Source organism: Strix aluco, chromosome 4 (assembly GCF_031877795.1).
Source record: "Strix aluco isolate bStrAlu1 chromosome 4, bStrAlu1.hap1, whole genome shotgun sequence".
NCBI classification, from domain to species: Eukaryota; Metazoa; Chordata; class Aves; order Strigiformes; family Strigidae; genus Strix; species Strix aluco.
Genome location: NC_133934.1, coordinates 79,003,061 through 79,029,953, shown reverse-complemented (window position 1 = coordinate 79,029,953; position 26,893 = coordinate 79,003,061). Strand labels below are relative to the sequence as shown.

Here is a 26,893-nt window from a genome sequence, read left to right as displayed (position 1 = left end):
TGGGGTCAGGCATCAATCCTCAAAGACAGGTGAAATTCTACTTGAGGGTTCCACGTGATCAGAATTTGGACTAGCAGCCTAAGTTCCGTTTTTCATAAAGTCAGACCAAACACAAACGTAAAACCAGAACTGCTGTATATCATTTCCCTTGTCCTAAAATAGGATTCATGTTTGCATAATGAGCCTTCAATTATTATCTTCATAGAGTCAGTTTTGTTATTGGTGGTGCTTTCGATCCCCAGGGAGAAAACCCAGCCACTGAAGAAAATGGGAATTTTGCTTTGGGTTTTTGTGAAAGGTTTTTGCTCATATTGCATTTAGAGTGGGTACTGAATCAAGTTGTGACTTCTGAAAGGAAGTTGGTTTTGTAACTCAGCAAGATGCATTTTAAGAGTTGAGGTGTTCTCATTGATATTTTGGTAGCAGAAGACTTTTTTACTGCTTTCATCTTTAGTCCTATTTTCACTTCAGTAAAGAAGTCAGTATCAGAAGTGTATAATTATATATACCTGCCTTTTTCCATATAGCTTGGTTATGCTCTTAAAACAAGCGAGCTGAATTGTCACATTTTATGGTTCAATACAATTAAGGGGAAAAGGGGGAAACTGATTTATAAGTCTACATGTTCTCTATAATTTTAGGAAGGTTATAATTTCAAGCAAACCAATCAATATTCCCATCCTTACTCTTCTTTTTATTTTTCCTAGTGAACATTACATTATAGAGGTCCAGCTTCCAGCAAAGATGTTTGAGTTGCTGCCACAAGAGATTAAAGAAGGAAAGCTACTTCGCATGTATCCAGTACTCTTTAATGTTGGAATCAATGAACAGCAAACACTTGCAGAGAGGTAAAAAAAAATTGTGTTTCATTTTCTATCCAAGTATTCTGGTACAGGATATCTCTCAGGATTAAAAATAAATCTTTTTTGTTATTTGCTCTGGACCATCTCACATTGACTCGCTGTGTTTCTTTAAAAGTATTAAAAGAAATAAGCACAAGGTATGAAGCAATGCAAAATAATGAAAAAGTCCAAGTGAAGATATGACCATATGCAGGACTTTATTTCACACAGTCAACACCAAGTTTCCTTTAGATACAGGTATAAAATGGATTTCTATTTCACGGATGTAGAAGTTTGTTTGTATACAGTACTTTGGCCTTCTCAAACACAAGTTTGAAAATTTGAAATTCTTACTATCTTAAAGGGAGTGTTGAAGATGCTAGACAAGTCATAAGCTAGAAAGAGATAATTTTTCTCAGCTTTTTAGGGCTTTTTTCCAGGGTTGAGGAGTGGTAGTTAATAACAAGGAATATGTTAGTAATATGTTTGTACAAACATGAAAGCTGATGTTAAAGTTCTGATGTGTTGATATTACACCTCTGAAAAGATTGCTGGAAACTAATTAATTAGTACAATGATAGTCAAAGTTTCACCAACCTATTAATTTTCTCTTCCAAGAGAAAGGTGTCTGTTGGTCATGTTAAATTGCCAAGTTTGTGCAATGCTAAAACTGCAAGGTAGACATCAACAATGAGACAGCTACATTTTTTAATTTTTTGTTTTACTGCTTTTATTAACAGAGCATCCAAGAGACATAATACATATCTTTAGATTGCAGTCTCTACAAACTTAAAACCAAAATCAAAAGTGTAGCTGGGGAAATAGTGGAAGACACTGAAATAAACATTAACCTGGACAATAGGCAAGAAGTTAAGCACAACAGGAGTTTCACATCCTGTTCTTTGTAGACAACAGAGTAAAACCAGTCTTTTAAGGAAGACTTCTAAGAAATGCCATCAGGTAGCTTTGTGCATGTTTATGGGAGACTTCTCTGAGTTGTGAGTGGTAATGTGTGAGAAAATTTAAGTAGAAAATTGAAATGGGAGACACAGGCTGAATCAGAAGACAGTTAAAAAATGGCATTTTACTGGTGAAACAGTGGAGTAGTTGGTTAGAGAACACAAAACATTGTTGAAAATGAAAATAGCTTATTCTTGATGCCATGAAGAAGGGAGAGGTGATGCTATGAGAGGAATGACATGGCCAAAACCAACAAAATCAGTGACAACAGTTGTGACTAGGACACATCATGTTTTTCCAGAATCAGAGAAAGGAGTATGCGGTAACCAAGAAGCAAGTTTGTGACAGCTTACATGGGTGGGATACGCCAGAAGGACTATATGTTACAAATGTCCTGAGGGAAGTTTGACAAGATTTAGAAACAGCCTGGATATATGGGGACTTGTAGAGGAGTCACTGTGAAAAAATGTCTGGCTTGCAGGTAGAGTGGCAGGAAGAGTGGTAGCATTGTTCACAGTGGTGATTTTATATTGTGCACAAAGAAGGCCTTGAATGAAAAATTGATATCTGTATATCTATAAATACAGATTATATATTAATATCTGTATTATCAAGCAAATAAATTTGGATTATTCCATGCAGAAACAGCTTTTCTGCATGCACTTACAGGTGTAAACATTAAACTTAATTCAAAATATTGCTTATCTCCTAAAGCTGCACATTTGTCTTTGGGATTGGAAACTGCATGTGCTTTTTGGTAATTTTTTTTTTTTTTTTAATAGGAAAATGAACATAAGGATAGAAATAGTTTTGCGATAAATTTCTAGAAAATGTTACTTTATTAGATGCAAACATCTCTTCAATAAAACACAGTTGAGAATATATCTAATTTAAAAGAAATATTCTCATGTGACAGTGCAGTGAGGGCTACTGAGGAAGTAGCTGAGTCTTCCCTCTTTGGCCCGTTTAAATATTTGATTCCCTTCTGCATGATGTAGCAGTACATTTGCTATTTTCTGATCTGTGTCCCCTTTTCTCTACCTGAATTTTTCACTTACCTGTCCATGCCTCAATTTCTGTACTCCTCCATTTCCTTTTCTGACTTCCTTTTCTTCATTTCAAGGCTATTCTAAACGTGAGTCACAAAAACTTGGCCCTAACTGCCCAAGGGGCATTCCTGTCTTTACATTCATATCTCTCATAGCACAGGTACCAGGAGATTTATATTTTTTTTTTAGCCTATGTGAAACTTGGTTCTTGCAGAAATTTTGGTGTCAGAGAAAGATATTTGCCTGTACAGCTATAGTCAGTTCGTGGATAAGTGTAATGGCATCCTGATAATGTCTGGGTTTTCTGTGAGGTGCAGGATAATGAGGGTTTGGGTGATGTGTTCCCAGCAGACTTGACTGCTGCAAGAAACCCTAGAACATGCTCCTGAGCCAGGTGCAGCACTGTAGAGTGACTGCTGAGGTCTGTGTGCTGCAGCAAGCTTAAATGCAGACAACTGAAGCCAACTAGGCTGTGGGTCATAACTCTGTGAAGCTTAATGGTGAAATCACTGCTCAACAGCAGAGAAATGGTCCTTTCATTAGTTTCAGATACAAGAAATCAACATAACTAACAGCTCAGGAACAGTGTAGCACAGAAAGGGCCCAGAGAAGTAATCAATTTGACTATTTATAGCAAATATTCTCAGAACAGAATAGAAATTAGTTCTTCTGAAGGTTTTCCACCTGACAGTTGCAGCTCTTCCATCTTGTGTGGCTTCAATGTTGTCCAGCTCTGGTCAAAATTAATATACCTGAGCAACAGCAGCAGTAAGTAGGAGTTGGTGTTCTCTGCCTGTGGTGCCGTTTGAAATTCCCACAAAGAGCCCATGTGTTTATTCAGGATTGGTGAAGGGAAGAAGAATGTGTGTTTTATTGAATGTTTGTCTGTAAATGGATTACTTTGTTCATAAGTTTTTGGAAGAATTATCTGTGAGTGATGACCTCATTCCCAAATATTAGTTCTAAAGCACATGAGAGATTAGCAACTGTATGTTTGACAAAATCCAGTACATTCAACACTAGAAAAAAAAAAAAATTGAAGCTATTTCTTTATGTAAAGAAATCATTCTGAAGGATAATTTAGCTTGGTTTTGTGGGGTTTTTTTCATCATTTTATTGTGCTTTTTTATAGGTTTGGAGATACCACTTTGCAGGAAAACATTAACCAGGAAAACTTAGAACTTCTAAAAGAATATTACAAGCTGTTTACGGAAAAAATGCCTCCTGATTGTGAGTACAAAATAATGCACTATCCAAATGTCTTTGAAAATATTTAATAGGTGAAAGATTCTAAGAAAGTAATATTAGCACAATATTAGCATGCAGCTATTAGATTTAAGCCTCAATCCCCTAACTTGTTCCATAAAGTTAAACACTTTGTGCCTGTACACAGTCCACTGAGGTCAATAGTGACTGCAGGCCCAACACCACAGCAGAAACTGCAGGGAGGATGAGATAGAGTAATGATGAACTAAGCAGCTCTTTTAAAGTATTAATATAATATGCTTTTTAATATTTCAAGTAGAGGACAGTCTGTACCAACTATATTTGTACAGAAATACTTGGTGGAAATTTTCATCAGCTTCAGTCATTTCCTCCATTCTTATTTTGAAAATGTATTAAGATACGGCAAACCACTGAGAAATCTGCAGATGCAAATATGAGCAATGAGCCACATCATGTCACTGATATGAACAACATGGTTCCATTAAAATAGGCCCTAAATTCCAATTTTATAGAAATTTGGTATCAAACATTATTCTGTTACTCTGATTGTTGAAAACAAACACTGAAATTACCATTTGTATCAATCAAATCCTGTTAAAGTAGTCTTAATGCCTAAAATTTATTCCCAAATGTTGCAGATTTTACAGCCTGATTTTAAATGGCTTGGATTTAGGTCTCTGCTCCTTCCCCTTGGGTGGCGGGGGGGAGCGAATCTTTCAAATCTAAAGATCTGCAGGACATGTGTGTAACTCCTTGTGGTGAATACTGCTGGTTAAAGTCCCACGCAAAGCTGCTTACAAAGTTCTTAGAGAACACCTTGTATTGATTACTTTTGCAAATTATCCATTACGTGTATGCACTTGTAGTTATATCTGGTGTGTCACTGTATGTGTGTATGTGTTAATCTTTCATATCAGGCTGATTTTCATTTGTTAATAATTTTGACAGAAGTGAAAGCTCTGTTCCTAAACAGTGGGCAGTATGCTCATCCATCCACCCACATTTCTATAATGTCTACAGAGAAACTCATACAAGAAGTTAGCAATTAGTTTAGGGAAATCCTGCCAAGGAAGCATCCTGAAAATCTAACCTCATCTGGGGTTAGGTCTAAGGTAGATCAGCTACCTCTGCTTATATTAAAGCAAAAATTTGCATGCAGATAGTATTGGCTGCTTTTCATTAACAGAAACTAACTTTGTACTGTCTTCCTGAAGAAGGATTGTTAGTGAGCCACAGAGTCTTCCTGGACTTCTTCCAGACTGTGCAGGCTTTTGAGAACTACTTGTCTAATTCATCATGTCTTTCCTGGTTATTATTACTTTCTTGCTTTTTCTCTACCTCTAAGATCTGAGTGTGTTCTTTGTCCCAATTTTTACAGAACACAAATCACCTGCTGTTTCTATTGCCCTTCCCAGTAGCTCCCTGCCATTATATGGAATCACTCTTTTGGCTTGAAGGAACGTGCTTTTTAAACCAGCTCCCTGGAAAAAAGTGAAGTTCTCAAAGTTGTTCAGGTGGGGGAGGACTTCAATTCCTCCCCTGTTCCCCCACCTTGGCACTCAAGTTCTTAGGAAGATAAACCTCCACCTAAGCTGACAGCAGCCCTGGTGCTGTAGCCAAGTGAGAGCTGTTCAGTATTGATGTCTCCTTGATGGTTTTGTCACGCCTTTCCAGATAGTTTCCTGTAGTGCCAAATCTGCACTACAAAATAAATGCAGGACCTGGTTCACAAAGCTGTTAGTTACAAATAGTGCTCATAAAGCCAGGCAGAATTTGAGGACTCACGGCCCTGTTGCCCAGGCTGTTGTATCAACCATCCTTAGGCAGCCTCACTTGCCTGCTGCTTCATATATTCTATTTCAAAAAATTCAATTTTCCACTCCCTTAAAGGTATTGCCACCTTCGCTATTAGTTTTTCTTATTTCTATAATTCCCATCATCAATAATATTCTAGCTTGTTTTCTATTCCCAATTATTAAAAGTCTTCAGCTGCTTATAACTCCATGTGCCAAACAACTGACTTTCTATCTTTTAGATGAATATGCACTCTGTCACTCACCTGTTTCTTAATCTCTTTAATTCTCTAATACGAAACTCTGAAAATAATAAATGACAACGTGCTCCCAGAAAGACTCCTACCAAAAATGTCAACCAAATGTAGTTCTGGTTTAGGCACCAAAATAGTACTGCTTTTTATAGAATAGCTAATGATAGTAAGGGTGCAAAAATGTACGATTGTTGTTTAGTAGTACATAATCAATTGAAAAGAACAGCTTAGAACTCAATTTAAACAGCTGAAAGCAAAAAAACAGAAAAACCTATCATAGAATCATCATAGAATCATTTGTGTTGGAAGGGACCTTAAAGATCACCTAGTTCCAAACCCCCTGCCATGGGCAGGGACACCTTCCACTAGACCAGGTTGCTCAAAGCCCCGTCCAACCTGGCCTTGAACACTGCCAGGGAGGGGGCAGCCACAGCTTCTCTGGGCAACCTGTGCCAGTGTCTCACCACTCTCACAAGGAAATTTTTTTCCTTTTATCTAATCTAAATCTACCTTCTCAGTTTAAAGCCATTATCCCCTGTCCTATCCTTATACTCTCTGATAAAGAGTCCCTCCCCACCTTTCCTGTAGCCCCTTTCAGTACTGGAAGGCCACTCTAAGGTCTCTCTGGAGCCTTCTCTTCTCCAGGCTGAACCACCCCAACTCTCTCAGCCTGTCCTCACAGGGGAGGTGCTCCAACCCCCTGATCATCTTTGTGGCCTCCTCTGGACCCGCTCGAGCAGGTCCGTGTGCTTCTGATGCTGGTGCCCCCAGAGCTGGACACAGCACTGCAGGGGGGGTCTCACAAGAGCGGAGTAGAGGGGGAGAATCCCCTCCCTCAACCTGCTGCTCACACTTCTCTGGATGCAGCCCAGGACACGGTTGGCTTTCTGGTCTGTGAGCACACATTGCTGGCTCACAGTCAGTTTTCCATCCGCTAATACCCCCAAGTCCTTCTCCTCAGGGCTGCTCTCAATCCACTCTTTGCCCAGCCTGTATTTGTGCTTGGGATTGCCCCAAACCATGGGCAGGACCTTGCATGTGGCCTTGTTGAACTCCATGAGGTTTGCACGGGCCCACCTTTCACGCCTGTCCAGGTCCCTCTGGATGGCACATCCCTTCCCTCCAGCATGTCGACCGCACCGCACAGCTATGTTGCGAGTGATACTTGGTGTTGCTGGTTTGATACCTAACGCCCACAGCAACATCAGTGTTGCAAAGTACTCTCCCATGTGAGAAGAGGAATGCATGCGAGGTTTAGAAATCCTGCAAGCAAATAAAGATTTTCTTCTATAGTATCATCATAATGCATGTAGCAGTACATGCATTTACAACATAAAGTCTATGAGTCTGTTTTGTACTTCCAGGCTTCTCCCCCTTATAATCTATAATAATTTGATGGTTTAATACTGCTTTGTGTCACAAGGAATTTAAGCAATAGATCACGTCCAGTCAAGATGAAGCTCATTTGGCAATATTATAAATGAGGAGAATCTTGCTTTACCTATGGTGAAGTCATCTCTCTGAGATGATGCATTTTCTGCTGTCAACCAAAGGAAAACTGCTTTGAAGCAATAAAATGTTTACCTAGTGATACATTCTCATAATCAGGAAGCATCTTTTTAGTGTACTCATTGTATGCTATGTGCTTTAAAGAAACAGACGCAGGATAAATATAATAATCTAGCAGGTTGCAATGTATTTTTATATGCTCTGCATTATTGAATTGTATCATCAGGAATTGTAATACACAGATAAAACAATCCTCACTAGGATTATTAGAAAACTAGTTTGAAAGTACTTTTTCTGCATTTTTTTTTTCTTTTTGGCAGCACAGTACAAGTAAGGAAACTTAGATATTTTTAGAATAGTTCCTTTTGAGTATATTTAAATTACTTCTTACTATGAATCATGGATAAGGGAAACTACAGAATTCATTAGAGGTAAAAGCCTGTTGATAAGAGGGATCATTCCAGCTGTGATCAGATTAGGAGAATGGATTTTTGACCTGCATTAATAGTTGCCACATTTTCACTCTTTGAATTGAATATTAATCTTAGGGTTTGGGACTTGGGTGGGTAGGGGTTTTTCCCACTGCATGGAATATCATACTTTTTCTTGTTGAAATAACGTATCAATTTATCAATTTTGTTTAAATCTGTTTCAACTGGTTCTGAGCCTTTCTTTGGTGACAACTATTATTAAATTTCTTTTTACTTCACTACCATAAGAAGAAATCATTTCGAAATACAGATTTGGGTGGTTTCTACTGATTTTCAAAACTAATGAAGATAAAGGTAGCGTTAGAACGAACCCCTCCTATATATGCACACAAAACAGAAGAGCAAATTAAATTGCCTACTCTTGAATTCCTGCTAGACATCTGTGATTAATAAAACTTCAGTTCAGCTTCCATAACCAGGGCAAGTAGGTAAAATTTGGGATTTTAAGTAAACCTGAAATTATTTTGTATTTCAAAGTTTAATTTCAGACTGAGAAATATCCTTTGTTAGATTTTTGGGGAGGTATTTAGTGCTGTTTAACCCTTCTGTTATGTTATATTAGAAAGTAAAGCATTTTAAAACTAAAATGAGGTGTTCCATTTTGAAAACAAAAGCAAAATATTTTGGCTTAAAAATTTAAAAATCATCCCATCAAAGCAGGTTTTAATACACTCAGTCATTTCTCTACTCATCTACATTAAAAGTCTATAACAGTTGATGAACAGAACTACAGCAGAGATTTGAAAGTTTTTGCCATCCATTTATAAGATAAAAGTTGAAGACACTTTAATTTTCCATGGTGAAGATCTTAGGGAGGATAACCCAATACTTAGAACGAAATAAGGTTTGTTTATTCCCTAAATATTTAGCTGATGCCTTCCATGCTATGTTCCCAAATAAGGCTGTAAATAATAGATCTGTTCTTTACTATGAGCATTCTTTAGTTAGCACAGCCATATCATCAACCTTATCATAATGAGCAACCTTATCATCCTTTTTTTCCCAGGTCTACCACATTTTCAAGAACAAAATGATTTAAAGGGATTGCTCGAAAATCTCCATCAAAATATCCAGGCCAAAAAGAGAAAGAATGTAGAAATCATGTGGCTGGCTGCAACGGTAAGCTCTCTTGTTTCAAATACGTTCACATGATGAACTAATTTTCAGATGCCTGCTGTTATTGTAAGTGCAATGGATTTTAAGGATATGAATGGAAAACTCAACGATTAAAGTACATAGATACGCTGAAATGGCTCTCTAACATTTCCTTTCTGATGGTCTCTCATCTCACTCATGACTATATCTCTTCTTCCTACACTTAAATTACAGATATTTTCTTTTTCTCACTTTTTTCACTGGTAGAACTAGCTAGAATTCAAAACAAGAGATGGTCTTGGTCACTACTTTGACCCCTACATCCTCCCAAGCCCTTTTCTGCAGAGCTTCTCCTAGCCAGGCAGTCCATGACCTGTGCTGCTGCCTGGGGTTTTTTTTGTTCCAGATGCAGGATATTTTCATTTATCTCAGTGAGTTGTGTAACAGGGTAAAAGAGGTTTGCTTTTTGTTTGGGGCATGTTTTTTCTTTAACTGAGTCTGGTTTTAGGCAGAGGAATCCCTTAATCCCCAGTATGCACAGAATCAATTCCTTGGATGGTCACACATAGCTGTAAATATATCACCTCATGTGAGAGGGACGATACAGTATTCAGCTACAGTATCTACCTTTTTTGTTGTTGTTGTTTAAAATCATATCCATTCTTTCATAAAATAAAACTTGGTTATTCAAAATATCTTTTATTGTTTAGTGTACATAAGCCTTGTGGTATGATTCAGGACATGATTACTTGCTCTGGCTTTTGTTTAATATTGCTGTCCTCAACTTTTGATTTTCTATAATTAAGGTACTTACACTTTATAAGTAAATGTTTAATTGTATCAGTACAACTTCTAGTAAATCACATTTTAGGGGTTTTTCTAGCCAGTGTCACCATGACAGCCACTCTAAGGGTACTGATAGCAACACAAAGCAAGCTAGATATGCAAAGGGCAGACATTCAGACACAGGGAGGACACAAAGAAAAGTGTTTATCAAACAATAAATAATACTTTGCTTTATTCACATAATTTCTTTTTGTTTCCCTATTCTGTGTTTTTTGTGCATGTTAAAAAACCCACACACACACACCAAAAAAACAACAGTAAAGCAACCCTTAGATGTTTATAAAGAGCTCAAGCTTTTCAGGAATGTGAAATTCAGCCAGGTAACTGTCTTAGATTTAGAAAAGTACCCTTGGAGAGGCCTGGGTCTTTGGTATCTACAGAAATTGAAGTAAGACCTTGTGTGTTAGGGAACTTTCACATGCATATACCCTTCAAGGCAAATAAATATTTGATACAAAATATTAATAAAATTTTCCACGACTTTTCATTAACAACAGAAACAAGACAATATTAACTATGTCTTTGTATTAATAACACTGATGTAATTTTTTATATTGCTGATAACATTTTGCCTTTTGGTTAATAAATATTATCACATGCTATTGCAGTATAAATCTGTTGTGAATAAAAATATAAGCTTTTCTTGCAGTACCAGTTCTGCAGTTACTATGAAACACTGCTTTTTAAATAAGTAAAAGATAAATCAGTACAAGATAGTGTAAAGTGAGCTACAAAGAATATGACAGAATTGACTTTATATTTGGATATAGCAGGTTGTCTTTTGCCATATTACATGGGTAAAAAGCGTTCTTTGGACATACAAAGTGTTTCAGATTTTTCCTTCACTGTTTTATATTGCTCTTTACCTTACTCTAACCTTCTTAAATGAGTAGTTCTGGACCCAATGAGCTAAAAACATTGTTATATGTTACATTTATGTATTGGAAAGGATGTAAGGATACTTACTTACTGCAGTAGATGTATGGTATCACTTTGTTACTGCAGTATATGTATGAGATTCTGTATGGATATGCATATGTATCTGCACCTGCATGTAATCCATGTTGTAATAGGACTGAGAATACATCTGCATTTTAAAAGTCAACTTTTGCAAATTGGCATCACAAACATTTGTTACTTTAAATATAATGGGACAGAGATTTAAATGTTAAATACTTTTATTTCCTAAGCTCCACCCTTCACCTTCTGTCTTATATCAGGAGAAATAATCAGAGTATTGATTTATCCTTGTTTTAGTCTTCATGGTTTTATATGCTTTTATCATCCCTTCTTTAAACTTAAATTGCAATCTTAATCATTTAAATATATGTTCGTAAGGGAGACTTTCTAAATCTCTAATAAATGTTAAGTCTATTTCTCTTCCTCCTATATCTTCAGTGTATTTGGAAAAGTGAGCAAAATTGAGGATAAAATTCAAGCTGGACACTAATCATAAGATGTGTGTTCTAATTTGATGATATTACTATGTATTTGGTACTGTCCCTTATTAGATTTCTAGAGCATCAGATCATTGTGTTTGCCCATTTTAATTATTTACTTTGTTTAACTGCTGCTGCTTAGTGAACTGAATCATTCTAAGGATTTATCTGGGCCAGCCTATCAGGTTATCCTACATTTCTCCTTAAATCAGAGTCTAAGGATTTTTTAATTTGTTTATATAAGTTAACAGATTGTTTTCTATTTAATCCACTTTAAAGCGATTGAGACATTTGTACTGAACTTCAATGCAAAAGCTTGTGGTTATGGTCATTTGCTTGTTGTGCCTAGAATGCTTCTCAGTTCAAAACTGACTCTCACTAGCCAACACTTTATATGTGTGCTGTCAGCCCAGATTTGGCATTTAGTCTCCCTTCCCTGCAGGAGAGGCCATCACTCATCCAGAAAAATTACCTGTTTTTTTCTTATGACTCATTCACTTTGAATAGTCACAATGACTCGTGGACTTCAAAAGAGACTAGTATAAAGAGAATTATTCTCTTCAATTAAGCGGTTAACTTCTTTCACAGCATTATTTTTAAAAATTGTCTTATAATACTTTATTTAAATCCCAGTATAACCTTCCAAATTTTTAAAGAGATTTAAGTTTTAAAATTTTGAATTATAGGAGGGAAGAAACACTCACATGTTCTCCTTTACTAGCCAGTACTTCTTTAGGTTCAAAGTTAGATTCAATTCATTAATTCCCTGGATTAAACTTTTGAGATCACCCTTTACCACGATATTGCAAAGACCTTAAAGACTGTATTTTCTGGGTCATTGATTTTATAAGAATTTCTGAGAATGCAATTAACAGATAAAGTGCTTATTTGCTGAAGTGAGATTATGAAGATCATGTTCCAGTTTCATCCTGCAAGATCCCAAGTAAACACTTGATAGCCACGCTGGGAAGTTCCTTAGGATGAAGCCTAACTTCTGTAATTTATTGCCTTGCCTTATTCTCATAACTATTTGGGGTTTTTTTATACTGTTACAGCTATGATTGTCCAGGGATAGGAGCAAGCAAAGCAAAGTATTACCTTTTTCTTAGGACAAATTATGTCAGGGGAAAAGTAGACCCGCACTTGGATACATCAGCTCTCCTTCACAGAATCACAGAATTGTCTAGGTTGGAAAAGACCTTGAAGATCATCCAGTCCAACCATTAACCTAACACTGACAGTTCTCAACTACACCAGATCCCTCAGCGCTGTGTCGACTCCACTCTTAAACCCCTCCAGGGATGGGGACTCCACCACCTCCCTGGGCAGCCCATTCCAACACTTAACAACCCCTTCTGTAAAGAAATGCTTCCTAATATCTAGTCTAAACCTTCCCTCATGCAACTTGAGGCCATTCCCTCTTGTCCTATTGCTTGTTACTTCGTTAAAGAGACTCATCCCTCCTCTCTGCACCCTCCTTTCAGGTAGTTGTAGAGGGCGATGAGGTCTCCCCTCAGCCTCCCCTTCTCCAGACTAAACAACCCCAGTTCCCTCAGCCGTTCCTCATAAGACCTGTGCTCCAGACCCTTCACCAGCTTCATTGCCCTTCTCTGGACACGCTCGAGTAATCCAATGGCCTTTTTGTAGTGAGGGGCCCAAAACTGAACACAGTAATCGAGGTGTGGCCTCACCAGTGCCGAGTACAGGGGTAAGATCCCTTCCCTGTCCCTGCTGGCCACACTATTGCTGATACAAGCCAGGATACCATTGGCCTTCTTGGCCACCAGGGCACACTGTTGGATCATGTTCAGCCAGCTGTCAATCCACACCCCAGGTCCCTCTCTGACTGGCAGCTCTCCAGCCACTCCTCCCCAAGCCTGTAGCGCTGCTGGGGGTTGTTGTGGCCGAAGTGCAGCACCCGGCATTTGGCCTTATTGAAGCTCATACAGTTGGCCTCAGCCCATCGCTCCAGCCTGTCCAGGTCTCTCTGCAGAGCCTCCCTACCCTCGAGCAGATCAACACTCCCACCCAACTTGGTGTCATCTGCAAACTTACTGAGGGTGCACTCGATCCCCTCGTCTAGATCATCAATAAAGATGTTAAACAGGAGTGGCCCCAAAACCGAGCGCTGGGGGCACCACTCGTGACCGGCTGCCAACGGGATTTAACTCCGTTCACCACAACTCTTTGGGCCCGGCCATCCAGCCAGTTTTTTACCCAGCAAAGAGTATGCCCATCCAAGCCACGAGCAGCCAGTTTTGCCAGGAGAATGCTGTGGGAAATGGTGTCAAAGGCCTTACTGAAGTCAAGGTAAACAACATCCACAGCCTTTCCCTCATCCAATAAGCATCCAATAAGTTTAGTTTTTTCTTTTTCTAATAAAACAACATTTGAACCTAAAGTATAAACTAATGGCCTGGTACAACCACAGATTGATTCTTAACATGAGAAATTAGCCTTAAAAATATGTCACGTTTCCCTTATCCCTTATAATTTTGTCAAAATGTACAGTGAAAGTAGACAATCCATGGCAATCATTTGTGTTAAGCTTTAATTGTTCTGGGTCACACACTGAACAGTTTACCTGTTGAAAATAAGGACTATATTTAAATTCAGATGTGTCTGAATCTATAACCTCATGAGAAGTTAGTCCTCTACATGCATGAATCTCGGTTAAGACTTGTCAAAGTTTTTCTTCATTTTTTCCATGTTCCTTACATGTTCAGACAATTAAGCTTTAATTGAATAGGGTGGTTGTCACAGGAAGTGAAGAAAAAATGAAACAACCTTTCCTTTTATAGTCTAGGCTAACACAAATACTTTTTATTTAAAGTTCAGGAAATTGGATTCAGTGGTTTGGTAAGCTGTAGTATGTGTAGACATTTGTGACTTGCTTAAAATGCTTAGGACTAAGAACAGTAGAATTTTTTTTCTGATTGGGTCCACCATCAGTTTCTTGCTTCACTTGGAGCAGGGTGGAGGAGTGAGGGGGGGATGTTGGGGTGGGCAGGAGAGAGACTTGATTGCAACTGCAGTACAAGATTGTGTGCAGCTCTCTTAAAATCAGTAAGGGCTTCTTTTTCCTCAGTGGGCAGGTTATTTGTAGCTTTGTCCTGCTAATGAAAGCCCTGAAGATCTGCTTTTAAAATGCGTCATTTGGACAAAGTAGAAATGGGCTATAGATCAGTAGCTATAATCTTTTGGTGCTATTTTTGTAGAGTATTAATGCTGCAAATTTATAAACAAAAGATAAACTTATGGTTCTTTTCAGCACAATATTTTCACCTTTTGTGGCACCGTGTCAGGCCAGCATGGGCACAACCGTTAGAATACGAAAATCCCCAGGGCAGTGCTAATAACTGATTTAACCGCAAAGACACATGTCAGCAGCCATATGATTCAGGTTGGAGTTACTACCTTTTAATAGCTATTTTCTTCTTGAGAACTACTGTAGTTCTCTGTATTCATTGTCCGTGATGGCCAAATTGTGGGAGTTCCTCAGGCTGCCTAGTGTGTAGAGAACACAAGGTGTGAAAAGGGCAATCCTTTGACATCTGCCTCTGTTTCAGATTTGCCGTAAGCTGAATGGAGTCCGTTTCACCTGTTGCAAAAGTGCCAAAGACCGGACATCCATGTCAGTGACACTGGAGCAGTGCTCCATCTTGAGGGATGAGCATCAGCTTCACAAAGACTTCTTTATTCGGGCGCTGGATTGTATGAGAAGGTACGTGGAGATTTTTGCATGTCCCTTGCATTTTGAGCTAAGCCAGGTACAGAACAGTCTAAAGCCTTTTTGCAAATGCATGATAGGCCCAAGTCCTGATTTGACAGGGAACTGCCCAGCAGCATGCTAGCTGGTAAGTCACTTTTGCATGCAAGGTCTTTGCAACTGCGTGTTTTATCACTAATTAACAATTTCTGAGATAGAGACGTGAAACCTTGTGTCACTTCACTGACTGTAGAATTTGACCAAGGTAAATAGCAGTTATTTTAACAATTTTTTAGGCTTTCATAAAGTTTAACATTTTAACAACATTCTATGACTGGATTAAAAAAGTTATTTTCTGTTTTAAGAATATTTTTTAAATGTTTACACACTCATTAAATCATTTGTATAAAATTTAGTCAAATATTGTGAAAGCAAAATACGCATTTGTTACAGATGGCAATTCTTCTTAGCTCATGTTATTAAAAAGAACACCCAAGCAGGTTTGGACTGATGGTGGTTGCCACTAATATCTGATAGTCTTTACTGTGCTTAAAAAAAAAATTAAAATAATGTTTTATTCTAAATTTCAACTATGCAGAAATTGAGGCTGATGCTATCAGGAATGTGTAATTAAAAGATGTAAAGATTTCTGATTATCTGACTCTTTGATGAATTAAAAAAACATTGAGCAAACAAGTTTTGATCATAAAATGAATCCAGATGCTATATCCTCTAAAGAAACTTTCCTCATTGGCTTTAATGAGTACTGCATTGTATTTTCTATAAGAGTTTAAAAAAATGTATGTACAACATTTCGATAATTTATAACAAAGGTCACTGCAAAACTAATACAAAATATTCTGGCCAACCTGCAAAGAAGTCACTGGATCATATCTTGCACTTACGTGAAACACAAAAAATTGTTTGTATGTTGGATTTGCAAAGATCATACAAAGCAAATAATCATGTTTAAAGCCTGTAATGAAAAATTCTTGACCTTAATATAGGTGTTTGATGTCTAGATTAATACTGTAGGTCCTTTTGTCTTTTGACAAAGATAGATATTCTAAAGAAAAAAGGTAATGTTTACAAGGAGTAATTGAGCAGAGGACTGAGATGGCTTACATGTAGAGTTGGTTTGCAAGGTTCTAGTGTAGTGTGGTGTATTAAACTGAAGTGTATCATTTTGTAAGTATCATTGGCTTGCATAAATCCCTTCATCTCTGGAGTATTTCAGTGAGTGAATGACTCGTGTGCAGTCTTTCATAACTACATGTTTTATCATTAATGAAAAATTTGAGTTTTCTGTGTTAAATTTCATTTGTGTTGGCATTTCAAATACTTTTTTTCTTTTGTCTCCAATAAATACAGAAGTGTGTGAGCTAAGTAAATTACCAGATACGTGCAAACTAATTATATAAAGTCATTATTATGTTAGAATAGCATTGAGTAAAAGATTGAAAAAGTTTAACTGATATAGGCCTGATTTTTAAGAAAAAGTGTCCTGATATTTATACAAACTAACTTGTTAGTACAAAAATGTAGTAGGTTTTTGTAGACTAAAATGTAAGCAACTTCAAGTGCTTTTGTATCACGTAACTGATCTGAAAGTCTAGATTAACACATTAGTTATATTTGCAGATAACAATAAATTGGAGTCACAAAAGAATGGTGAAAAGCCAAAAAAATCTGGAAAAAACTTTTAAAATAAATGAGCAGATGGGTATATGAGGTTGAAGCACCATCACAAATATGTTAATCCTATCTTTTTGCTGTAGTTTTAAACAGAAAAAATGCTTTATCCTGCTAATATCCTGTAAATGGGTTTAAAACAGCCTTGAACTGTTGGATAGAGGGTAATAATTTTGATTTGGGTGGTAGGATTGTTTGGGACTTAAAGCAAGAGCCTTGCAAATAGTGGCACTAGCGTACAAAATAACCTGCACCATCGGGATAATAAATAAATGGATCTTTTACCTGTACTAGTTTCTATCTGTATGATACTGTTCACACAACTGGAGGTTAAAAAAAAAAAAAAAAAAAAAAGAGTGGCCAACTTTACATTTTTTTCTCATAAGCTGGTGGATGAAAGCCCAAAAAATTCAGAACAGAAGAATAAAAAAGTCAAATGGGGACACACAGTCCTCAACTCTATGGTACTCTCGTTGCGAGTTGGTCAGACGGTTTTAAGAGCTATCTTTGGGTGCTTTTTTTGGTATCTTTGGTGCTACAGACATTCAGCAGGGACTGTTTCTCCCTCCCCACTGCCCATCTGTTGCTGGAGGTGCTTGTTGAGCAGTGCTGGAAGAGCTGCAGGCTTCCCTCCCTCGCCACCTCTGACTAGGGAGTGTGGCCAGGACCCTCCAGCTGGGCTCTCTTCTTGTAGGCAGATGGAGAAAGGTGAATTGCAGAGAAAGGCAATTTGAGACAGCAAACTGGGAAGGAAAGAACAGCCAGGCAAAAGAGAGACGGGAAAAAAGGCCCTAATTTCCACAAGAAGAGATATAACGGCATTTCAACTAAATCTCCTGTATTTTACTTGAGGGAAGTTTGGCAGCTACTTTTTTGAGGTTTGTGTGAATGAGGTCAACAGACTTGTTTGGTAGTCGTCATGATACTTGCCCTTTTATTCTTTCTTTTTATTTGATTACTGTTGCAGCGTGTTATATGAAAGATTATGCTGTGCATTTCTAAGCTTTTCATTGACTACTTGTAGAAACTTTTAGAATGATTTTCACATCTAAAAGAACCTAATTTATTTTAAGATCAGAGAAAAGCTCTGTTTGCCATTTAATTTATAATTTTAGCAATTTTCCCCTGATGAATCTTCTCTAGATCACTTAGTTAAACTCTGTCAATCAAATCCCTTTATGCTGATTGCCACAAATCACTTTTAAGCCTTTCAAAAGAACAAGTAGACAAGAAAAAAATTCCGTTTTAACATCCAGAATCCTAACAGACTGGATTGATCTTTAAAAGGCTTTTTTCAAGAGTTAACAGTAGGAGATAGAGAGTACTGTGAAACAAAGTGAGTTGTAAAAGTAAATGGCGATTCAAAAGCAGCCTTTATTGGAAATACCATAATTTTGAGATATGAAAATTATAAAGGTGTCTGTGTAGCTGTAAAGCTTTTTCTTTTCCTGCCAGTGCTGACACAGCTTTGCTGGCTGTTGTAAAAGGAAGCATGTGCTTATGGGTTTGTGCTTTCTTGCCTCCAGAAGTTTGGAGATGCTGGTGGTCTGTGTTCTACTGCTTTTCAGCTTCTCTGACATCCCCAGAATTTTGAGCAAACCAGAGGCCATGTCAGATGTTTCGGTGTGTTTGCTTTGATGTACGTTGCACAATGCTGTTTGGAAAATACTGCCAGTAGCTGTTATTTAGTGACTTAGTTTGTAAGTGGAGAATCAGTGTCTTGTAGTGATAAGCTATATGATGTCTATCACTTCTTAAAAAAAAAAAAAAAAAAAAAAAAGTGGTACAAAAATCCTTCCATTTGTTGTCCCTTTAGCTTATCCAAAATGTGGTAAAAAGATGATAGGAATTCAAGCTTTATCACTTACAATATGTAATAGATGGTTTTGTCTTCTGGGTGTAACTCTAGCCATTATGATGCTGAAATTGATGTGTATGTGAAGCGACTATTCCATAAATAATTCTACATATTATAGTTTCCTTGGTATATGTATGTGACTTCCATTGATCTTAGTGACATGCACAGTGCAGGATGAGGAAAATCAATATATTATTCCCTCGCTTGCAATTCACATCATATTAAAATCATATTTATAATGCTGCCACTTTCAAATCATTATTTTTTGCAATCATCAATATTCTTTTTCTATTTTTCCCTTCACCAGTATGTGACTATTTCCTATCATTCAATGTTAACTATATTCCAGTAGAGAGACAAAACTGATTTACCCAAGTTCATTGCAGTATCTGTCACACAATTCTACTTTTCATCTTTAGAGCTGGCCACTGCTTAAGGGAGGTTGGAGCCTGGTAGGCAGCACACTGTGAAGCCGTTCTGTAAAAGTAGTTTGATTTTTAAATTTTTTTTTCCTTCTTTCTTTTCTGAACCTATTTAATTTCAATGTTTCAGTGACAGGACCCCTTTTGCAGGCCTTGGGTAGTGAGTAACCCCATAATCTCCTAGCTTTTCACCATGTTTCCAATAAAGCCTCAAAAGTAAAAACAAGCAAATGAGATGACAAATCCACTGTCTATGGTTGAAGCCTCCAGGCTTTCAGCCTTATCATAATTCTTAGCAGGGCACAAAACCTGTCAGATATTTCACATTGAATACAAAATTTGACTCAATGTAGGACACACTGTTTTCACCTGAAACAGTAGTCAAGGATATTTCAGATCATTCTGAATAAATTGTTTATCAAAAATCTGATGGAAGCCCAAATACAAAGAATGAATGGTCTGGGCATCAAGGTATGGGCTTTTGATGTCCCAGTTATGAAGCAAATAGCTCTTTTTTAAAGAGCTGCTTGACAGCACCTTTTCTTAAAGATCATCTTAAAGATGTGTGAGTTGAGAAGGAGGGACAGCTGTAATAGCTCTTTAATCAGGGACTTTCCAATGTTCTGGGTGGAATCCATGGGTCCAGGCTGAGATGGACCTTGGCCATGGAAAAGCCTGTGCAGTGTTGGTTGCTACGTGGACTAGGAAACAGGAGCAAAGGGACAGTATGAGGCACTGGCATCCATGTGCAGATCTTCCTCTGCCTTTCTCACACCTCCCAGCTTTCACCCTGCCCCTGCGAGCTTGTGGCAATAGATGCAGCACATGAGGGGTCACACAGAAGAGGAAGCATGTGTTCTTCTCTAACCTTTTCTTTTTCCAGACCATCTGATCTTCATCTTTTTTTTCTGAGAGTATTATCACAGTGTGAACAAAGCTTAAAAGGGAGAGCCTGGCTTCCAAGATAGATTTTTCCATCATTCTATGGATCTGTAGAAACTTAACATTTATATTTTGAGGTACAAACTTTAGATGGAAAGATTTACATTACCTAATGTATTGAAAGAGACCTGGCACTAAGTAACAGCAAGGTCTGATTTTGGTGCATTGAACCACCATCAGTTTTGTTTTCTAAAACTAAATTACTACTTTTTTAAATAGCAACAGTGTGCAGAGGATAAGAAAACAAAGAGAGATTGTCACAAAATATAATAAGAATTAATACAATTGGCACCTTGTTTGGAGTCTTTTAGAATAAAGGTCTATTTCTGAGCATCTTTCTGGAAGGAGGAAGAGAATTGCAACCATTGCAGACAAAATATCAAACAGTAGCTTGAAAAAGCTGTGTTAAATCTAAGGTTTTCTAATATAAGCGCTCAGTTTCACAGAATTGATCCTTATAATGTGTCTTTAAAGCAATTCTCTGGTTTTTAAGACTTAAAAAAAGAAAAAAAAAAAAAGGAAAAAGGAAAACCAAACACACTTTATTTGCACCATATCAGGCTCAGGATAGTTGTTGGTGAGGTTCAGGCTTCTACATGGGGAAATTAGGTAAGTAAAATTGGCAATTGTTTTGTAAGATAGTCTCACGCATTTTGTCTGTTTCACTGGAGTCGGATGTTCAAGTCCATGTTTTGCAAAGGAACGTTCTCTAGCTGACTACAATAGTTTCATTTCTCCTGTACCTCATTTCTCCAACTTCTTCACAAATACTGGTTTTAGACTTCTTTCTGATCAACAGCCCAGTCAGAGTCCAAGAACTCTCTCATGGGAACTTTCTCATCTTCCTCTTTTTCACCAGACTATTGCTTGAATATTTCCCTCTGGTTGGTCCTTCCTCCTCTGCAGTGCATGTGTGGGTGCATTTGTCTTCATCTTCTTCAGAGCTCAGGCACTGGTAACAATGTGGAGGGAACAGCAGAGACAGTCCCCCTGCATCATTGCTTTTGCTTCGTACTGCACCGGTCAGCATTTGCCAGGGAGAACAACAGCATGGAAAAGTCTAGTCTAACACCTTGACCTGGCAGGCGTTCAGCATAGATTGAATTCTCAAAGCATCTACCTGCTGAATTTTAACAAGTCTTTGTTAGGAAGAGGTGATTTGAGATTCTTGCAGGAGCAGGCTCTTACAATAGTTACATCTCTCATACCTTTATTACCTTGATGCAGAATATCAAATCCTGCTCTTCAGCATGGAGGTACTAGTAATCATCTCAAAAAAAACCCAAAAAAACCAAAAAAAACCCAAACCCTGTATATTTTTTCTTCTTTAAATGACATTGTAAGTTTGAATTTTATCCATTCAGAATGAACTAACAATTGAAAGTAGAATCTTAATGGGAAGCATTGTGTAACCTTAATTATAGTTGCCCTTCTCCTGGTACCTATAATAATATTCTTGAACTAATCACTGGGGAGGAAGGGAGTGTTCAAGAGAAAACAGTAAAAACCTTTGCCACTCTCTGCAAGGAATATTTGGAGATGTGACCCAGGCTACATCACTGAAACACTTAGCTTTTCAGCAGGCAGCAAACCAGAATTTCTGAAGTAAATGCTTAGTTTTCCTGTCAGTCCATGAGGTGAAGGTAGTACCATAAGCAATCTGTATTGTCTCTAAATTTTGACACCAGCGTTATGTGGGTGAGTCCTTGAAATGCACCTGATTCTCCTTCATTGATTATGTAGGAAAGGTGGGTACTTCAAGAGGACTCAGAACCTGACAGGAAATTTTGACTACCAAGTACTAAAATATACTAATACATCAATTGCAGTGCATTACAGAAAAAAAAAAAAAAAAAAAAAAGTTCCTTTACCATTGAAAAAGAAAATGTTTGACCACGTTTGGGTTTTAGCTTTATGGCAACAAGAAAGAAGCCTTGATTCCCTGTTCTTTTTGCTGAAGGGAGTCCTTGCCCTTTGACTTAAGGATGTATATGACATGGTTCCCCAAAGGAGAACCAGATTTAATGGAATTTGGATCAATAACTCGCCCTACTCTTAGTTTTTCTGCTCTGATTTGTACTTTTTATTTCTCACTGAGATATCAACACAGTAAATAATCTGTTAACTAGCCCATATTAGTATTCGCCGTATCTTGACCCAAATGAAAATATAGGGAATTGAGCTATTGCATCCCTCTCAGTGAATGTTTTAATTATTCAGTATAGACAGTGAGAAAGGTGTGTAATTACTTACCAGGTGCACACTATGATCACTTAGTTTTCAAAATCAGCCAAACGGAAAAACCTTGTCCAATAAATTTGCTTTCCCATTTAGTACCACAGTCTGTGTTTGGATCCTTAGTAGTGCACCAGTGAATTTAAACACTGCATCTTGATTAATTAAAAAAGGAAAATGAAACTTCTTACACTATTTGCACTCCCCAAAAAAGTTCTTCTAATGTAAAGTGTTTCAGTCACTTTTGTCATACATAGGTTACAGGACCATAGTTTTCCTGGACTTCACCTGCCATGGTTAGGCAAATCTAGCATGCAAGTAATCAAATTATCTGAAAATATTGTTTGGTGTTCACTTTTGAGATTCTTCTACTCGTCCATGGAAGACTTCATTAATTGCCTCATTCATTTGGTGCTTTAGTCCTTATGCTATTGCTTATTCATAACTTCCGTGAAAGACGAGGTCTTACCTGAAATCAGAAAGTAGATGTGTTATACTCACTAGACTGACTAATACTAGGTTTCTTCCTGTTATATTTGACTTCTATTAAGATTTTCTGGGAGAGCGTGGGGGAAAAGTCCTGTATGCGTATTTATTATCTGTTAAAACTCCATGTGCCGCAGCTGAATTACCATGGCTTTGAGCATGTATAGCTAAATCTCTCAGGAAAAGCAACACTGCCAAGTCTAAAATTTAGATAAGAAAGGAGCAGGAAATGAGAATAAGCAGGTATTAATAGCATACAATAGCTGGTTAAAATTATCATGGATCCAATCTCTTCAAGAATTTATCTGCCTCTAAAACAATATTCTTCTCAGAATAATATAACATGGGCAGGGAAAGCTCATAACTTCCTTCCTGCAGTCCCAGCCATGTACAGGCTGTGGACAAGTGAGGGGACACAGAAAAAAGCAGCAACTAGCTGCTATTCCAGAAAGGTTGTTTTGTAATAGAAGATTTTGCATTTCTTTAGAAGAAAGATGATGCAGTGTCAGGCTACAGCTCTAGCTGGCTTATGTAGAAAGCAGGTAACAGACACTTCTAGGTCTATTTTTGTTCTTGTTCTGGGCTCCCTTAATCCCTTCATCCAACTTAGTTTCTTTTGTAGGAATACTCCCTGCTCAAATAATCATCATCTCTTCTCATCCAGCATCCCTGTTCCAGTTTTCTTCCATAAATTCCCTGCCTTCCCACTGCCCCCGCCCCCCCTTCAGTTTGCTGCTCTTTCCGGTGAGCGTTGCCCTATTTCTTTCTCTCCTGCAGTATTACATTGGTGTATGATATTTTGAAGAATTCCTTTGGCAGTAGCCTTGCTCACCTCAGTTCAGGAGTGAGTTTTAGTAATGGTTTCTAGTTGTTACTTGCTGTGACAGCTCTGATTTGGTGAGTGACATTTTGTAAATGTGTCCTCATCATTACAGCAACCACTGGCAGACTTTCACTGGCGTAGCTAGCAGCAACAAGTCATTTCTCAGTGTTCCCTTGCAGTACAAGTCCTGGTAGCTGTTTGCAGTGGAGTGACCAAAGGAGTTTGCGTTTGGGCTATTATGTACTTATTATGGATTTCCTACTTCCATTATGTTATCTGTAGCTGGCTGGAACTACACCCAGTAACAGAGCCAGTAGCATTATATTTCTATGCTCATCTCTGGATCATTCAGAGATAAATTTGGGAGATAATTTTGGGAACTTGTATTCTTAATAGCCTAAGCCTCTACTATAATCTGTATAAATAGGAAGTATGTGTTTATAAGGAAGTTAATGCAAAGGAAAGGTTGGAGTCCTCCCAAAACGCACTGCCAAATAGCTCCACAGTTGACTCCTACTGTTAGAACAGCTAATGTGATTTCTGCAGCCCTGGAACTTAGTGGTGCTGTAGTTGTATGGTGACTCTAAACATACCTAATGGCAAAATCACTGGGCACTGGTTTGACTGTGCACCCGCAGTGCTGGTTTTGTGCCCTGCTGTGGACTTGCTTCCCTGCCAGTTTATCTTCTCTCCCCAACCTGGATGTTGCCACATGCATAATGTCTTCCAGCAGGGGAAAAAGCACCTGGCTTTTCCTCTCTGTTGGAGATGTCCTAATGCCCCAGGAAGGTGCCAGAGCAGAGTTGTGACCTGTGCAGGGTCCTGGGATCCCCAGCAAGGCTTAGCCAAGGTTAAAGTCCCATAGACCAGGGAGGTCAGAGGGTGGGAAGGGAATCACTGTTTCCTCTAACATCTGTCATGGGATGAAATATTTTGGGTATATGACCCAGCCTTCTAGTTAGATTACCTGTTAATGAGGCAGGAGATACCTCTGTCTGTGGTACTCAGAAGCTTCACTTAACCTTGTGTAAAAGATTTCATAGTGTTGTGGTATTAGGGGTATCGTTGTTCTTTTTTCAAAACCGTTATTTGTAGCCTTTCTTTTTTTATTCCTTAAAGGAGAAAATAGCACTTTTGGGGGGTAATTTGATAACTTGAAATATTACAAGCATCTGTAATTTTAATATAAATACTGTTATTAACAGGACTAAAGCTTACCATACTGATATAGTTAGCTCAGTGAAGGAGTATGGGGTTAGGTTTATGTCTCTTTTTAGGGTGGTTAGAAGTTTTCTGTATCCTTTCATGGCTTATAGACTTTCTTGGGGAATGGTTGTCTGAGGCCCAACTGAAGTTTTTCCACAGTTGGGCATTTATAAGAAATCTCCTTCTCTTTCTACTCCTCTCATTCATCATACGGGTTTCCTGATGTATAAGCAGCTTTGGTGTCATGCTACAACCTCCCCCTTTGACCATGTCTCTCTGCAGCTTGACTGTGTATTTACTTACACTGGTGAGAACATTATAATCTTTGAGGTTTCTTATCCCTCATTTGAATTTAGCTGAACTCGGTCAATGTGCCCAAAGGTTGCAAAAATGCACAGATGCATCTTCCTTCCCCTCACACCAAGCACTAATGCGTAACCTTTGCTTCTATAGGAAGATAGACTAAAAAGGCAGAAGCTTATTATTATCAGCAGTAGATCAATGAGCTGCACCTTGGTTTAAAAAAAGAAATATTTTCTTCTCAGCCACAGACCCACCCTAGTCAACAGCATCAAACATAAACAGCATCAAACTTGTTTAGATTACTAAAAAAAGAAAGGATTAAGGAGCAGTCTGATCACATAGTCACATATTTATAGGAAAGACCTTGCTTTAGGATCATCTGATTAACAGTCTGTGTCTTGGGTGAACTGGCAAGTCTGATGAAAATGTATCATTCCTGTCAAAATAATGGTTTTTATATGCATTTTGCAAAGATCACTCCTCACTGCTCTGAAGTTTTTTGTTATTTTTTTTATTATATAAATCCATTTATATCTCATTCATAACTGTTGACAGTGGAGCATCCACAGAATACAAAGTAATCAGCAACAGAAAGATTTGTTGAGCAACTTCCAGCAGACTGCCTTGTGGTGGTGTGATAAGCAGAACATGGGAGTGTCCACAGTAGATTGTTGTGGAATGTTTTTCAGAATACATTTCAGCCAGGAAATAAAAATTCAACACCTTCAGTCTCATTTGTTTTGGGGTTTTGATTGTTTTGGTTTTTAGCTCTTTTAGTTTAACCAACACTGACTTAATAAAAATGGCTAAACTGGCACACTGTCAAAGGCATTATTGTCTGGTTTTGAAATGCTCAAAGTAGCATCAGGCAAAGGCAAGCAGTTACAGTAATATCTCAGTCTCAAAGGTCTATGAATTGATTCTGGAATTCCAGAAGAGTCTACTTTGATAATATTGGTTATAACCGGTTAGAATGAGTTTTTAAAAAATCTCTGACATGTTCAGTGTTTGCTGTTTCACTTTTTGTTGTCATCAGTGTGCACTTACAATATGCTTTATCCTACTTACATGTTGCTACTAGTTTATGTTGCTAGGTATTTCTAAGCTGTCTTCCCTCTCATTTAAGATCTTATAATAAAAAAGATGTGAGATGAGTTTGTTTCCTGAAGAAAATGTGAAACTTTCTAATGCCTCATCGTTTCTTACTTTTATTGTATTCTTCACTCTCTCACCCATGTAGCAACTGCTAATGTGGTAAGCTGTATATGTACTGAATGCCTTTCATTTAATAATCACTAGTTAAATGTATTAGAATTAGGTCAAGAGCTGAGATTTGAGCAGATGTGCAAACACTTCTTAATGTCAAATATCCTTGACTCAAAAAGCTTATAATTGACAAGCAAAGAGTGAGAGAGAGAAATGCACTTGTATCTTTTTCACTTTTCAATGGGAGAAAGATGGTATAGAGATGTCAAGTCACTCATGACCACACAGTCCTCTCCTTTGTTGGAAATTGAGTTTGTATCTACTTTTTCTTAAACTGAGACTCTTCTCATTGTCTGGTTGGTTTGCTGTACTTGAATATGCAATAGCAATGCCTATAAATAAGGTTCATTTCCTTATTGACATTCACTATTCGGCACATTAATAATTCTCTTTCCCACTCCTTTTTGCTACTCGGGTTCATGCTGACGTGCTGCATGCAGCAGCGC

The 26,893-nt window shown here is 37.8% G+C and overlaps 1 protein-coding gene across 8 annotated transcripts in view; it reads left to right on the top strand.

The window, feature by feature from the left end:
- The window catches only part of INPP4B (inositol polyphosphate-4-phosphatase type II B), a 333,154-nt gene that overhangs the window by 283,373 nt on the left and 22,888 nt on the right, over positions 1-26,893 (top strand). For all 8 annotated transcript variants that reach the window (XM_074823724.1, XM_074823728.1, XM_074823726.1 and 5 more), the window contains 4 exons: positions 708-848; positions 3,984-4,081; positions 9,132-9,244; positions 15,075-15,229. In XM_074823724.1, the coding sequence (XP_074679825.1) occupies positions 708-848; positions 3,984-4,081; positions 9,132-9,244; positions 15,075-15,229 (507 nt within the window). The remainder of the gene's footprint in view (positions 1-707; positions 849-3,983; positions 4,082-9,131; positions 9,245-15,074; positions 15,230-26,893) is intronic.